Genomic DNA, 17,287 nt, shown 5'->3' on the forward strand with positions numbered 1-17,287 from the left:
AGCTGCATAATACTGAAATGACAAAAATTTTGAAACATGTATGTACACGCTAGCTGTCTTTAAAGAAATGCTTATCTAGAATCCTCGATCAATGGAACCCACTTCTTGCATTTTTTAAAGAACAAGTAAATGCTTTAAGAGTTAAGATAAAAGGCTCTATTGAAAGTTATAAAGTACCTAAAGTAAATGGAGATGTAGTTACTACTTCCATTGTTAAAAATAGGTTTGAGAAAAATAAAGTAAATTCTGCATTATTCAGCAATTCAACTGGCATTTCTCAAAATAATACTGCAAAATATAAGCGTAAAGCTGATACAAATTTCTAAGTAAAAAAAACTGCTCAACACACGAAATATTTTCCGATTACTGTAAGTTTATCTTGTGAAAAACAAATATTTATATTTTTTTCTTCAGACCTTAACAAAGCTTTTTGCTTTTTTTTTACAATTCATTTTGCCATCATTCGATGTTCTTAACACAATTCTACAAAGCAGAATTCCATTAATTCATGTTTTTCAATCAATTATTTATGATCTGTTTAAAGACATTTTATCAAAGTTTGTAAAACTAGTCTGTGTTTTGTCTTGAAACTCTATATATGATGTGATTTAAGGTGAAATAGAAAATCAAAAGAAAGATGAAGATTTGGTAATAGGAACTGCAACTACAAAAGTAGTGGAAGAACTTTCAGAAGAAGACAAAAATAAGTTTTATCTTCATGTTAGAAGTTACTTCTGTCGAGTATGTGATATACATACTACATAAATTTCCAGTCAACGATGAAGTGATTTTGCATGCTAAAGTTTGTGATGTTTCTGCTCTAGCAAATGCATCTTTTTCTGATATAAGGTACTTTTTGAACAGATTTCCTGTGTTACTTTGTTTAGTCATGAAAGATGATGATATTCATGTTGCTACTGATATACTGCAGTCGCAATTTTGCAGTTTACAATTAGAAAACTTGGATGAAGTTATAAAATCAGCTAGGATTGACACCCAGTGGAGTTTAATTGGAAAACTGAAAGGTGCTGATGGAATTTTAAAATATAGTGAACTGTCTAAAATTATGTTGGCCATCTTGACAGTTCCCCATATTAATGCGGAGTGTGAGAGGATGTGTTGTTGCGAAAACGAGGACTAAATTTAGATCTAATATGAGTGATGACACATTAGAAAAACTTTTATTAGTGAAAGCAGGCCTACATGGCAATTGCTATGAACAAAATTATGAAGTTTCTTTCTTAACGAAGGCAAAATCTGCCACTGTTCGTAACATTTGTATAAAACTGATTAAAGTGTCTTTTTTTTTTTTAATTTTATTTTAAACGTTGCAAGTAATAAAAATGTTTTTTATGTCTAAGGTATTTTTGTGTTGCTTGCATTTAAGTCTTAGTAATTATTAAAAGTTAATTCATTATTAAAAACTGTATTTTTATCATTTAAAAAGTCTTTTTAACATTGTGAAAAATCTCCTGATTTTTGACTGTCATAGGTTGGCAAGTATGATATCCATGTTACACAGGGGGGTGGGGCATGGAAATGTCCATGCACCTTGCCCATTCACCTGTATTGAACTCAGGTTGAACGATAAAAGTTGCTGAACATGTTCAGCAACTTTTATCGCTTAGCCACTGGTGGGCCACTTTATGGTCATATACAGCAAATAAAACATCACTACTAATGTTTTTCATACTTTTAATTTTTAAAATGAAATATGTAGTTGGTGTAATATGTATATACATAGTGCCTACAAAAGTCCTTACCTGGCCTTTGTTTTTGCAGCTGTTGGTGTAAACATACACTTCCAACTAACAAAAATGTTTTAAATGATGTAAATATTCTTTCCCCCTCAAGATGTGCAAGATTTCGTCATTCTTGTTCTGAATAAAAATAGTCTTTCATTAAACTAATTAAATTTAATTAACAGATTTCTAAATCAATATTATTATTATAATTACCAAGGATTTAATCTCAGTTCAAAACCGGATATTGTGCTGGAGATTCGCTTCCAACTCCTTCAAACTAGTACAGCATAAAGAAAAAGTACATAGGGTTACTTCAAATACTTGGCTAGAATAAATCAGCACTACTTCGTAATACAAGGGGGTTGCAATACCCCCTAGCCAATGACGGGTTGTAGTCATTTATAGGCATTGGCCACAACCAGAAAGGTATTCTCTTTATTATGGAGGCACCTAATAGGTAGGCCAACCATGCCTTTTCCAGGATTCAAACCCGTGCCCTTCGGTATGGTAGTCTGAGTCACTGACCACTTTTCCTTCTGGGTGGAATGATGCAAATATTAATATTTTGGTATTTTAAATATAAAGAAATCTATTTTTTAAAATTTCGAAAATTTTAACTTTTTTATACATTTTTAGTGCTATATACTTAACTTATATTTGGCAACATTTTGTACTTGTTAAAAAAATAAAATACAAAAAATGTAACTTCTTTATGATAAAAATTGACAGACATATATAATTTCAAAATTCACAATTTTTAATATTCATTGAGGAATCAGCTCATAAATAAATCAGATGTAAAATTTTTTAAATAAATCAAATGTAAATTAAAAAATTTTTAATACATTTGATATGCTAAAAAGTAATTTATATGTTTTTAAAGTCTAAAGATATGTTATTAATGCTATCTTGAAGTTTTATTACTTTAGGATCACATTTTGGTAATTGTACAAAAAATTATGTAAACTACAAATACTTGTTTTAAATAATGCAAATGATTTGAGTTGCCTACATATTAATACTAAAGCCTGTGTTTCTAGATCACGTATTCTATAAAATTCTGTGAATAATATCTGCACTTTGAAAATATTTGTGTTGATCAATATTTTTCTAATTAATCTGCATAGATTCTCATCATTTAAATCTCTTAACATTAGAAACCTTTCTCTAAACTGATAGTATTTTGATAGTTTCATGCAAATTTGAACATTTTACTCTTCAATTTGTGTGCAACCACTAAGTATGATCTCTGATTTTAATATCAGATATCTTGGTCAATTTTCATACATGAAAATTGACTGTTTTATTTTTTCTAATGAGGACAAAGTGTTCTAATTATAAATATAAGATACAGAGAAAATATAGTTTTTTTTTTTTTTTTCTTTTTTTTTCCCAGAAGTGGTAGCCATTTTACTGTGAAGGCACCTAATAGACAGCCCCCATTACCTCCTATGAAGGGACAGACGATTTTACGTCCATACCTTCTCCGGGATTCGAACTCGGGCCCTTTGGGATCATAGGCAGGCTGTCCTAACCACTAGACCATTTGGGTGGCTTACGTAAAGTTAGAATTCACAATCTTTACAAAATAGATTTCTCTAAATTTAAAAATGTCAAAACCTGAATATTTGTATCATTTAAAACACTATTTTAACCAGAAATTTATGTTCACAACCAATAGTTATGGAAATAAATATAAGTAAGTACCTTTGTGGAGTCAGTGTATAAGTAAAACCTCAGAATAACAGGTAAATTAGCATTATTTAAATTGTTTCTGTTCTCTCTTATGGCTTTCCAAAGATACCGTTTTTCCATAATGTGTTTTATGATACTGTAATTGAGGGTGATTATGGCTCAGATGTGCATGGAATTCCAGGTTTTTTTACATTCTCAAATTTGGAATTTCTGGATTTGTGAAATGTGGACTCCAAATGTTGTTTTAAAACAAGTATATCATTCAGATATTACATGAATATAAAACCTTTAGATTAAATAAAGTGCAGTGAAAGGTCAAACGTGTCAACATTTGTGTGCTTCATTTTAGTATTCTCAATTGTTTGAAATTATATTGAATTTTCCCCCTGGGATAGCTTTCGAGATTTTTGAAATGCAATTAGAATTATTCCAGTGTTATATTTATTTGAATATTAAAATATAGTTTGGTTGCTTGCTTATTTTATCAAATGCATTAAAATATGTGCTTTTGATAAAAAAAGCAAATTCTAAAATATGTAATACTTGTTTAGTTACCAAATGTGTACTTTTAGTATTAATACTAATTGATGTTTAATTTTCTATTTGAAACTCTACAATACAGGTATATATGAAACCCATGGAACCTTGTGATTTTCAATTTATATCTACACATGTGTTTTCCAGCATATCACCACAACTCATTTCAGCTATGATTACATTTAATAATGAGGTATATAAATTATGTGCTTTATGTAATTTTTTTCAGAATTTCAAATTGCAATATTTTTACCTCTTCTACTTTTTTAGCTATTATTACTTAATGATTATGTTTAAAATAAAATGCACTTTTTAATTACACTGATTTTGGATGTCATGTGAGCAATAAAAATAGTAATAACCTGCCAATGAATGTCTACATGTGTTTGAATGTTTTTAAAGAAAGAGCAGCTTAATGTCTGAAGAATATGGTAATACAAATTATATATATATATATATATATATATTTTGGAAAATGCAACATTTTTCTTTTATTGTGAATGTTTAAATAGTAGCAACTGTGAACCTGTTTATTCTAGTGATAAGTGAAAAGTATTTTTAGAGCATAATACAGTTGTAGGTTTATAGTATTTTAGGATGTAAATGCTTATTTCCTCTCTTTTGTGCATGTGTGGGGCAGATGTGTTAAGTGAGGCCAACACTGTGTAGAAGTTTTTGGTGCTGACATTTTGCTGCTTTTTTTCTAAATCTGTAGGATTTACTGACTAGGGAAGCAGGATTGATAAGGTTTTTACATAATTGCAGAATAATGACAAAATGTTAATAATGATTCAGTTTGCATAACATGAAATTTACTTTACTGCATGTGATCATTTCTGAAAGTGCAGCACTCACAACTGCCTGCAGAAGGTTTGATTTGATTTGATGAGATTATGGCAAAGCCACGAGGGATATCTGTCTAAGGACGGGGTACTTTCATGAAACTGGGGAAACTTCTAAGGGAAACTGGTTCGTATGAATGTTATACACGGGGAAAACCATGAAAACATCCATGCAGCCAGTCCATTCGCAGGATTCAAATGTCGGACCGAACTACCAGTGTTTAGCAACTTTTACCGCTCGCCCACTGGTTGCTCCACGTACGTAGGGTAGGAATAAGATTAGAAAATAAGTTTTAATTTTGGTGTGATCTAATTTACTACAGTAATAAAATGCCAGGAACTGACATCAACTGAAATCAGTGCAGGTTAAAAAATAGGTGAAATGTTATATTTTGTTAAAGCTGACATAAGTTTATGTGGATTAAAATGGGGGTGAGTGACATTTTCTCTGCATTGGATCTGGATATATTTGAAGGTATGTTTCATTACCATTTTTTTATAAAGAAGCTGAAACATTCTGGATTGCAGTTAAGGTATGCTCTAATTCAGGGTTTCTTAAACTTTTTGATGTAGGGACCCCCTAATATTTATGAAAATTTTTGGGGACACCATAAGCATTGCACAAATTTGACAAATGCTTGAGTGAAACTATCAGTTTCTTCACTTGTACTGTATTATACTACAGTACAAAGTCTGTAATCTGGACGTCCATTATCTGGAATGATCTATAATCCGGGCCTCAAAGCCATAAACTTTTTCTTCTGTATGCTTTACGCATGCGCGTTTAGCACAAAAAACGACGCAACTTAAACAACGTACATTGAAAGAAATGTTTAATAAAGTAAACAAATAAATATTAAGCCCCCCCTTTTTTTTGTAAATTTTGATACCCTTTAGATCATAATTGCTCTTTGTTTCATAAATTACGGTTTCATATTTTTAATTGTATAATTTCTGCATGCCATCTTACCAGATTTAAATTGATCTATAATCCTGAAAAACCCTTAATCCGGAATTGCCGAAGTCCCGACGATTAGTCATTACCGATTAGGTCATTTTTAGACTTTAATTTTTAAAGTAAAATTATAGTTTCTATTATTAAAAAAAGCATCAAAACGTTTTTGCTTTTTCTTTAGCTGTATTGTCTTATCTTTATGATACATTATCGAAAAATATTTAGTAGTTCGAAAATTATTATAAGAAAGATCAAAATAGCTCAATTTTTGGCAGCTCCCTACCCCCTGTAGATCCTGCAACCCACAGTTTAAAAACTTTGCTCAGATTTATTCAAATTCCTGGAAAGATTACAAACCTATTGAATTTGTAAAAGCTGATTTTACATATTTTAAGATTAAATGCAAATATAATATTTTGACTTAGGCTGAAATTTTGAGGCAAAATCATGCTTTTTGTTTTACACAGATTGGCTTATATTTGAAAATATGCACCACATACAAAAGTATTAGATAAAATTCTAACTTTATCTACATTTTAAAAATAAAATTAATGTTGGATTCTGGGGGGGGGGAGGCAAAATTAAAGGCAACAAAATAGTGGAAAATCTGCATCTTCCACTTTATTTCCCAGAATTTGTTTTGCTTCAGTGTCAGAATAAAGAATGTAGAATTTTCTTTGAGACTATATTTCATTTGGTAACAAGAAGTGTTTGCCTAAAATTAAAAGAAAAGCCATAGTATCTTTAAAATTCACTTTGCCATATTATCACTGAACCAGTCTAAACAAGCGCTAAGTACATTGGTGATAATTTTCTTTTGCAGCAGCAAAACAATAATCCTTAAAAGCAAAAGGTATCAAGCGTTATCAATTCAAAAGGTACTCGAACAATTGAGTCCTCTTTTGGGAGCTGATTTGGTAAAAATTTACACAGATGTTTCATCAGATGAGACTATCCAACATGGTGGAGCCGGTATTCACATCATTCTACCAAATGGAGCAACTATACTGCAAAGCCATGAAGCACGCAACACCACTTCCAACTTCACATGTGAAGCAATCCAGAAGGCCCTGAGAATTTACATCAACTTAAATGATAATGATAAGGCCAGCGGAGTTGTCACTCTAAGGCGGCCCTAGAGGCAGTACTGCAAGGGCATTCAAGACTCACCTAGGATGTACACCAACACCTAGAAACAATAAACCAGATGGGAAAGATATGCATTATGCAATGGATACCTGCATATGTTGTAGTCGATTGAAACGAGATAGTTGATGAACTAGCCAAAAAGGCAAGAAATCTCAACAACTCAATCCATGTCACTCTTAAAGATACTAATCCTATTGCCAGATAAAGACTTAAAGAGAAATCTGTTAAGAAAGACCATCAGATATGTGAGATTTATGCAGAGAAATCACAAAGACTATTACTAGACTGAGAATCTGCCATTTTAGAGAAAAGAAAATTAATGAAGAGGGTACCAGATCATACAACTTGTAGAAACTGCAAAATGTAGTTTTCTCCAGAACACATTTTCACCTGCCGGGCAATACTTGCAGCTCTGAAAAGCTCAGAATTTCCTTTCCAGGGAGAGCTGTATAGTGAAAAGAATGTGGAGCTGGCAAAAGCAGCGATTTCCAAACGTGGATCAGTTTGACTTCTCAAAGGACACAACACCAACCGACCAACCAACCAACCAACCAACCGAACAGTACCCCTACTGCCAGCAAATTATTTTAGAATCAGTGCAACTAACTAGCCCCAATTGAAATTTAAGGTAGTTTTAATGTTAAAATTTCTATTCCAAAGCAGTGCTTTATTAAGTTCTCAAAGGAATTTTGGCTGCACACAAAATATATCCTAATTGAAACCCTGATGCTTTGTCATTTCAACTGTTTTTCTTTGATGTTTAGATGCCAGTACATCATCTTTTCATTTAATTAATTTCCATAATCTCATGATGTTAATTTGTATAACAATTTTTTGGTATGTAGGTAAATTACAATAACTTTTTTTGTTTCCTGTTTTTAATTCTAATTAAATTTTATGTTTTTTAAAGTTGCTCTAGATTTTAATGAAACACTCTCTTAACATCAGATAATGTTGAAAAAAGTAGTACTTTTTAGTGCTTTATATTTATAATCACTCTTTGTATCTTGTGCTTTTGTAATTTAATTCTGTGATCGAAATTTGCCATTGAAGCATTCATTATAAACTGCAGTTCTGTATTGAATTTCCATTGATTCAGTAATTATGTAATTATAAAAACTTTGCATAATTTTCTGACTTTTATTTATATTCTAATTTTAGCTTCATTCTGAATTGAATGTGAAGAGATTATGGGGACAAGATGGATATCCTTGGGAATTTAATCTTCGAGACATTTTTAGATGGTGTGAAGCAATGGTTATCAATCAAGTGAGAATTTTTCAAAATTTCTTGATTTCTTCAATTATAGAATCACTTTTATTTTATAGAAATTTTATTGAAATCCAAAATTAATTCGAAAAACAGGGCTCTTCTTTTTAAATGACACCATTGTTTTAACAGTTATTCCATTAAAATCTTTCTTCCATTTCTTATTTTCTACTCATCCCTAGTTAGCCATGAAAATGTATCCTTTTTATGTTATATATTAAATTGCTTACAAATTTTATTGATTACATTTTATATTGAATGAAAATTATGAACAGCAAATAACATAGCTATGGATAAAACATTTTGAAAAGTTTAAGTTCGTGTTGCTTATATTTTTGCAGTTGGCAGTATGTGGCTATGAAGCAATATTTACATATTTAAGCAATTTAATTATTTTTAAAATTTACCTTTAGAGTTTTTTATATGCCTTTCATAAAAATGATAAGATGGCTAAGTGACAAATGGGTTCAGCCATTTTTAATAAATGGTTAACTAACAAATGTCTTGTTCTTAAAAACAAATTTTGTTGCAGTATTCAAATTTGAAATCGTATATAGTTGAACAACTTTAAAAACAGTAGTGGTCTGAAAGAACTTTGCTTGCATACTTTGCCATAATCAAATAAAGAAAACCTGAGAGAACTTTAGAATGAATTGTTCTTTATTCAATCTGTTAGTTTCAAAGTTATGTAAGTAAGATAAAAAGGATGTAAGAAAAAATTCTAACTTTAATTTGCAAGATTCCCTTAAATCCCTTTTAGCTTGGGTATTTTCCCTTTCTCGCCTAAAAGTAACTGGTTATAATAAATTGCATCATTTCAAAATAAATCCATCTCATATGATTCTTACATGACATTAATGATGCATATCTCTACATATAATAAAAGAAAGAGTCTGTCTGTGTGTGTGTCTTTCGTTTGCGATGCGCGTAAGCTAATAGACCCACAGCTACGAAATTTGGTACATAGGTGCATCTAGACAAGAGCCAGTGCACTTTGAAGCGAATTTTTTTGAAATTCGAATTAGAATTCTTTTTATTTTGTTTTGTGAGGAAATCGTGTCATTTTGAGACATAATGGGCTACAGGAAAGCAAGATTTTACTCTACGCACTCCATTTTCACATTGTCATGAAACATAGGCACTTAGCTATTTTACGAACTTAAAATAAATTTCGTGTTTCAATAAATCGATTAAATACGAATTTATTTAACAAAGGGAGCTTAACACCTTTTCAGCGGGAATTTTTTCTAAAAAAAGTTTATATTTAAAAATGTACAGTTTATTTTCCTTTGATTTTTGGACACATTAAACTTTCATCCTTGCGATTGCTTATACAAAAAGAATTTTGGAAAAATTATAATATTTTGTATTTTTAAAAATATTTTTTAAATGAAGCTTCCGAGTACACTTCTCACATCTTTAAAAATGTGATTTTGGCAACAATTTTTCTGTCTTATTGTTGTTGATAGATTTTTGATGAAATCACATCATTTTGAATAGTTTTATTCTTTTAGAAGTATAGGTTTGGCAACAATTTTTCATCGTATTTCTTATGTCACTGTTTTTAAGAGATTGGCATATTTCATTGTCATTTATATATATATATAATACAATTTTATTGATTTTTTTTAATATAAAGTTGTTCTGCAGAGTAAATTTCTGGGCAGAATTTTATGTTTTTTGAGTTGCTTTCATGTTACTTTTTGCTTATTTCACTGTTTGTAAGATATTGAAAAGTTTTGCATGATTTTGTTTCTTCAACGGAAAATTGGTTAATTTTTTTATGAGAATAATTAATATTTGTAGTAAGGGATATAGCTTATTTCATTGTAATTTTTTTCTCTTGAAAATATAAAATAAAATATCATTAATTATACTTTGCTTTTCAGAATTGTTTGTTTTTTATATTCTTTTATGTTATTTATTGCTCATTTCCCTATTTTTAAGGTATTGAAAAGTTTTGAGTGATTTTTTTAGGAAGCAAAGTTCTTAACCTCCTTTATATCATTTGAGTCCTTAAGATTTTGCAAAGGGAAGTTCGTTAATTTATTTATTAGGATAATTAATATTTGTATTAAGGGATATTGTTTATTTCATTGTAATTTTGTTATAGATAATAACTTTTTTTTATGAAGTTGTTCTTTTTTTAATGAAGTTTATGAGTAAAATTCTATGCAGTTTTTAAATTTAATGTTTGGTGTTCCCTTCAGCCACTTTCCCGGTACATTTTAAAGCCAGACGAAGGCTGACAGCGAAGCTGCTAGTGCTTACATAAAGCAACAGCCAGTAATAATTTTAGAATAATTTGGAAAGTTATTATTAATCAATAGAACCAGAATTAGATTACTGTGAACAGGGATTTCGTCTTGAACATGTAACATTCTTTCTTTCACTTCTCTACTACCAACTTGCTAACATCTGTTGCTACTGCTTGGAATATATTTTTTAAATGTAGTAGTTGTGGATATAATTCTTCAGGCACTTATTGTGCCAAATTATCTGTACTGATTTAAAAAAAAAAAAAAAAAAAGAAAAATTTGCCGATCAGAATAAAGAAATAATGACTTTTACCATTAACAACTATGCCATCAATGCCAGACGAAGGCATTGATGGCATAGTTGTTAATCCATAATGTGAGCTTATCTGATCTATTATCTGAATTTCAGTGAAATGGGAAGTAACTAGCAACCTTAAGAATTGTAAATGAACTCATCCTTTGAAAACCAGTTTTTTTGCACAGAACAGTTTCAATGTTATTGAGTTATAGTATGCTTTTTAAAAGGCTGCATTTAAAAATTGGTGTATTTATTTTCATGCATGAGATTTCAAAGATTGCGTTACTTAATTCTGGAAAATTCTGTTTAATTGTAATGCACTGTATAATGTTCAGTTGTTTATGCACTAAAAATTATTTCTAATATAATTTTTATTTTATTTATAGAATGAATCTGATTATAACCTAGGAGAATATGTGAAATTAATTTATGTTGATCGTATGCGCAGTGTTGCCGATAAAATTCAAGTAATATATATATTTACATATATATTTTTAAAAATTTTAAAATGGTATAATGTAATGTATCTTTTAGAAGATACCGTTAAGCATTTATAATTTTTTTATGATAATATTTAATATTTGCTATATGAGGTGTGATTACAACTTTCATTTTTTTCAAAGAATTAAAATATGTGTAACTTTTGTGTAGTGTATCTTTTTATATTGTTGCATTTTTTTTAATGCAGGTATGTAAAGTGTTTGATTCTGTAATGCAACAGTATGGAATGGACAGAAGTTCACGTTATGAAACTGTGAGACATCTGGATTTGAATGTATTTGACAACTGTGTTCAGTTGGGTTATTCTTTCTTACCACGTGTAGGTCAGAATCTTTCAGATGCTAAAATGATGAGTATAGCACATAGACAATTATCTGGTCTTGAATCACTGATGAAGTGTATTGAAATGAAATGGATGGCGATTTTAGTGAGTTTGTATTAATATAGCCTTATTAAATGTACTATTGTATCCATATTAATATTACTATATGATTTAATAAATGATCAATTATTTTATAATTTTTTACAAATAGAAAATATTGAGTTATCTGGAAAGTTCTGTGGTTTTTCAAATCAAAGCCTGTTTTCTAATTATTTTGATACTCCTATTGAGGTGTAACATTTATTGAGGCAGTTCTTAAATATGCTTTTTTCTTTGTAAGATGCATAATTGTAGCGTGTGTTGTATAATTTTTGTTTTAGTATAATGCTAAGAATGGAAAACCTAAAGGTTCATTTTTATCATATTATCCTCTTTAAAAAGAAAGACTTTTTAAAGAAAGACTTGCTGATCAAACTACTCATAAAATCTGTGCTGTATATAAACAAAGATTTTTTTCTGATTACATAGTTTGAATATGGTTTGAGAAGCGTATGAGCAGAAATTTGTACCTCAGAGTTAGTCACTCTGGATGACCATTCTGTATAAACAAGAGCAGCCTATTAAAAGAACCTTTCACTCGAAATTCATGCTATACATTAAGGAGCTATCAGGCAGTTTAAATGTTCCAAAAAACTAAAATGCAGTATATGATCATTTGAAGAATTTTGATTATGCCAGCTGCTGCAATCTATAGGTATCCCATACTTAATATGAGCAGAATATACATGCTCAACATTTGCAAAGTGATCTTTTTCTGAAGAGAAATAAAAAAGTTTCTTTTTAGATTGCTTATTACTTCAAATGAAAAATGGACACTATACAATATCATCATCATAGGTAGCCAGATAGCTCATTGCTTTCCTTTGAAGATTTCTCTATGATGACACTTTTATTAGCTTTAGTTTCTCTTATTAATTGTTAGAAAATCCCACTGCACTGAATCAGTCCATGTCAGCCATTATCTTCCCTGCTTTTATTTCCAGTACGTTTAAAAAGCAGTAATTTTTTTATGACATTTTCATTTGAATTATATAAGCCATTCAATTCATTCTGTCAATTTTCATATATTTTAAGATATCAGGTTGTCCATATATCTTATAAAGCTCAATCCTGTATCTTTTCCTCCAAATGTTATTTTCATTTATATGGCCAAGAATACTCCATATAAATTTTCTTTCAAAAGTTGGAATATGATTCTCCTCGTGCTTTGTCATTGTCCAAGTTTTGGGAGCATATATCAAAATAAGTTTGATAAGCATTTTGTAAATCACAAATTTCATATTTCTTGAAAGAACCCTACCTATTCAAATTTTTAGAAGTCTGTTTCAAGGTAGGGAGCTGGGATCTATTTTTTGAAAATGTATATATATATATTGTTTTCTCTCATTTATAGCTAAGTCCATTTGACTTGCTGGGAACCTAAGCACAATGAAAGCCTTTCTCAGAGCAGAAGAGTCCTCACAATTGCATCAAAATTATCAGCATATGCAAGTAATTGTACCAATTTAGGTATAGTGCTTACCGATGCTGACTGCTATATTGATGGGCTTGGGATTAAATCTCGGAAAATGCATGGATGTTTGTAAGTGCACACACTTAGAAGCAGACTTTTTGCTCACCATGTATTTTGAATGTCCTTTTGCCACACTATACTTTTACAAACAAGAAGTTTTGAGAGGTTGGTGGTGAGGGAAGAGGGGCAGGAAACCCTTAGACCAACCACATTCTTCCTCAAACTGGGGTGAAATTGCACAGTGCAGTAGGATTGTACCTGCATGATCAATGATGAATTTCTGGTGTTCTGCCCACTTTTTCATGTACTAGTCTAGGAAAAATGTGTCCTCTGCTATTGATGCTTGAATCACAAATGACTCTCTTAAAGTGCTATAATAAAAATAAGACAAGAAGAAAATCTCCCTGTCTTACCTCTCCAATTGTGTCAAGATTCTCTGACAGGAGCCCACAAATTTTTATCTTATTTTTGGTATCTTTCAGCATAAGTTCGGGCAGTTTGATAAGTTTAGAAGGGATATAAAAAGCAGTCTTAAAATCACTTAAGAGATGATGACTCACAATATTAAAATCTAATGTTTTTCAGAAATCTGGCAATTCAATTTCAGTAATGCAAGGCAAACTAATGCTGTGATAATTCGTGTAAATCATATCTCCTATCTTTTGGATTGGACACAAAATACTAATAATCCAATCAATTTACATTATCTTGAAGTTCCAAAGATTGGTAATTAATTCAAGTATATTCTTCAACAATTCTCTAAAGGCCCGTCTACACATAGCGATTTTCTCGGCCGACAATATCTGAGATAGTTCGCCTGTCCACACGGAACGATTTTTTCGTTATAGTACAGGAATTCACTCAGCCAATCACTATGAAAGTAAGTGTTATTTATTTATTTTTAAATTTCACTTTCTGGCACTCCTATTTGTGCATTTAAATCTTGAAATAATAAAATAACCATGTTTCAGAAAAAATAACTATTGTGCTTTAAATCAAAACCTTTAATCATGAATAAATAGACGATAATATCGTGAATACGAAACCAATATGAGTAAAAAGTATTAATAAAGAATAAAGATTACTACATTACAAAGCAACAGTGTAATTTCAGTGCAAAAATTTTAAATAAGAAATATCATAAAGGTGCAAAGTCTTAAGTAGTATATTTATTGAACATTAAAAAACTAATATCAGCATAATTAAATAACTAATACAGTCTGAAAACTATGATTAGTTACGCTGATCAGTTAATCAGCGAATAAAATTTAGCAATATTGAATTAAATTGGGCTGTAATTTGCTTTCACAAAATTCAATTAACACAAAACTGAGTTTGACTTGTGACTTTCTTTTGACCAGTAGAAATAAAAAGAAAGACGTTAAAATTCAATAAACACCCCACTCATAGGCAAAAAAATAAAACGTGACTTTTAAGTCATGCAGTTCGAATTTAGTGATGGAGAAACTAAATTAAAAAGTTCTTCCAGGTGCAGAAAGTCCAAAACTAAAGGTGTGGGATCAAACCCACGATCTCGACGTACGGAGAAAACCTAGTCTACTCTTTACCACTAGGCTATGTTCAGCCTCACATTTCAATGAATGTCAGACAAAAGACTTGTGATTGGCATGTCTTGTGTTAGCCTCTGTATATTCACCTGACAATGCCCTCTTGGCTTTTCATCTCTTCATGTCAATTTAAAATTCTCGGCATGGCCTGAAATTCCCTTCTTTGGATGTTGTCTAAGAGCACTTCAGTAACTTCTTTATGAATAAACCTAATGATTTTTTAAAAAAGAAATTTTCCAGCTGCCAGAAAAATGGCAAAACTTCATAGAACAATGGTGCTTAGATGATTCATGAGTTTTTTTTCATGCTATTTTATTTGTATTTATCATCCAAAACTGCAGAAATTTCCAGATTATCCAATATAGCTTCCATAAATTTACATATAAGTATGTTTTATTCTTATATTTCAAACTGAAAATTTTTCTTAAAAAATTTATTATTTTGTCATTCTGGGACTCTTGAAAACTTTATTTAGAAACTGTAACGTAATTTTTTTTTTTAAAGTTTTGTATGTAGTTTTTTGCCTTTTTTTAAACTGTTGGAATCTTTGAAATGTGATCAAAGCATGAGAATAATCACTTTATGCATAATCTGAGCAGTGAGAGGAAGCTATACTGTCAGCATTGGCAGTCACAAGTGAATGTAATTTCAGTATCAATGAGATATAAGAACATATTTTGCTTATTGAATTTAAAGCTGCAGGAATATTTACAAAATTAATATTTGATTTGCTGATGCTAAATTGGATTCTTATGCATTTTCTGAATGCTGTGGAAAACTGGGGGGGGGAACTCACTTTAAGGCACTTAAGGAATGAAACATGATGATATAAAGGGTTTCTTAAACTGTGGGTCGCGACACCTGCAGCAGGGGGTCGGCAAAAATTTTATCAGTTTTGGTAGTTCTTTAACGTATTATAATAATTTTACAATTACCAAATATTTTTACACAGTCTATCTGAAAATAGATAAAAATGAGACAAAGACAAAGAAAAAACAAAAACGTTTTGACGCATTCTTTTTATAATATAAACATTCATTTTACTTGCTTTGCACGTGATACAAGCATTTCATCTGTTACTTATTTAAAATTTTCACATTGTTGTATGTTTTAAAATTAGAAATTAAAGTTAGATGATTAACTATCTAAAACTGCAATAGTGTATTACAGTACAAGTGAAAAAATTTACAGTTTCACTCATGTGTGTGTCGGATTTTGCGCAATACTTATGGGGTCGTACAAAATTTTTGTAAATATTATGGGGTCCTGATGCCACGAAAAAAATCTCAGTAATAAAAGAGGTTGTAACTGAAAAGAGTTTAAGAAGCCCTGATATAAAGAAAAATATGTACTTTATAGAAAGAGTTTAAATGTATTGAGTAAGCTTACAAAAAGAGAGCTATGTTTTAATTTGCTAATTGGCTCGTAGTAATGATGATTTATGTTATCTGCTAATGAAATAATAGATAGTAACTTTGAGCTTGAAAAAAAAATAAATAGTGCTGAAATTTATTTCTTAGTAAATTGTTCACGTCTGGCTAAAATCAACATGTAAAAATTTCAAAATTTATGAAAATTCTTTTATTTTCTCCAATAATTGGATGCAAGAATCCCCTGCTTTTCTCTCTCTCTCTTTTTTTTAAAATTCATTTCTCCTTCCTGGGATTATTTAGTTGATTAGAGTTAATCTCTTTCATTTTTGTTATTTTTTAATCCTGACTTTTCAGTACTCATAAATTAGACTGCATGATATATTGCTTGGAAGTAAAGATTTTAAATGCTGTGTTCTGTGATGTATTAACCAATGAATCTATATAGTTTCTTTCAAAACTTGACTGCAATGATACAATTTTGCTTTTTTTTTTTTTTTTTGTATTAATAACCAGGTTGGACCACCGGGGAGTGGCAAATCAACACTGGTACGTCTTCTGGCTGATCTCACAGGCAATATACTGCATGTTATATCTGTGAATTCAGAAATGGATACAACTGAACTTCTCGGAGGATTTGAACAGGTTTGATTTAATTTTCTTTAAATGTTGCAGCTTTTTCAATTTCAGAAGTAACAATATAATTTCATTAATTACTTGTAAGTTAATAATGTAGCAACTGCATAATGTAGCAATGAAGGGAGAAGTGCGTAAGGAGTTTGTTATTAATGATTTCATTGCTGATGTTGTTGGTATTCTTTTCTTTCTTGTTTTCTAAGGCTGAAGATAGGAATTTTAATGCATAATAATAAATAATTCAACTGTTGCATCAGGTTCTTCTATTTACAATAAAATTAATGTAAAATTCCTTACCTGCTGCATCTTCAGTGTTCTCGATGTCAGGCTTCTAATAATCACGTTTTCCAGTAAGAGTTTCTATTACAATTAGCAGGCCATCTTTTCTTTTAATTATTTATTGAAATAAAAAGCTAATATACACTATTTACAAGGTAGGTGATAACTATTTTAAGACAGTACATTTTTAGTTCTGAGTCTTTACGCTCCTCTGAGCGGTTCCAATCTCTACTGCTACTCGGAACTTAATTACAGCAAAAGTAAAGGAAGAGATGCCCGCCACCTAGGGG

The 17,287-nt window shown here is 30.4% G+C and overlaps 1 protein-coding gene across 1 annotated transcript in view; it reads left to right on the forward strand.

Annotated features, from left to right (window-relative positions):
• The window catches only part of LOC118195958 (midasin), a 589,327-nt gene that overhangs the window by 160,818 nt on the left and 411,222 nt on the right, over nucleotides 1–17,287 (forward strand). Inside the window, exons 37-41 of the mRNA XM_085823548.1 lie at nucleotides 4,063–4,170; nucleotides 8,085–8,192; nucleotides 11,135–11,215; nucleotides 11,437–11,676; nucleotides 16,599–16,727. Coding sequence (XP_085679674.1) covers nucleotides 4,063–4,170; nucleotides 8,085–8,192; nucleotides 11,135–11,215; nucleotides 11,437–11,676; nucleotides 16,599–16,727 — 666 coding nt within the window. The remainder of the gene's footprint in view (nucleotides 1–4,062; nucleotides 4,171–8,084; nucleotides 8,193–11,134; nucleotides 11,216–11,436; nucleotides 11,677–16,598; nucleotides 16,728–17,287) is intronic.

This window comes from Stegodyphus dumicola, chromosome 9 (genome assembly GCF_044657685.1).
Source record: "Stegodyphus dumicola isolate Sdum_Otavi_A_Nest chromosome 9, ASM4465768v1".
NCBI classification, from domain to species: Eukaryota; Metazoa; Arthropoda; class Arachnida; order Araneae; family Eresidae; genus Stegodyphus; species Stegodyphus dumicola.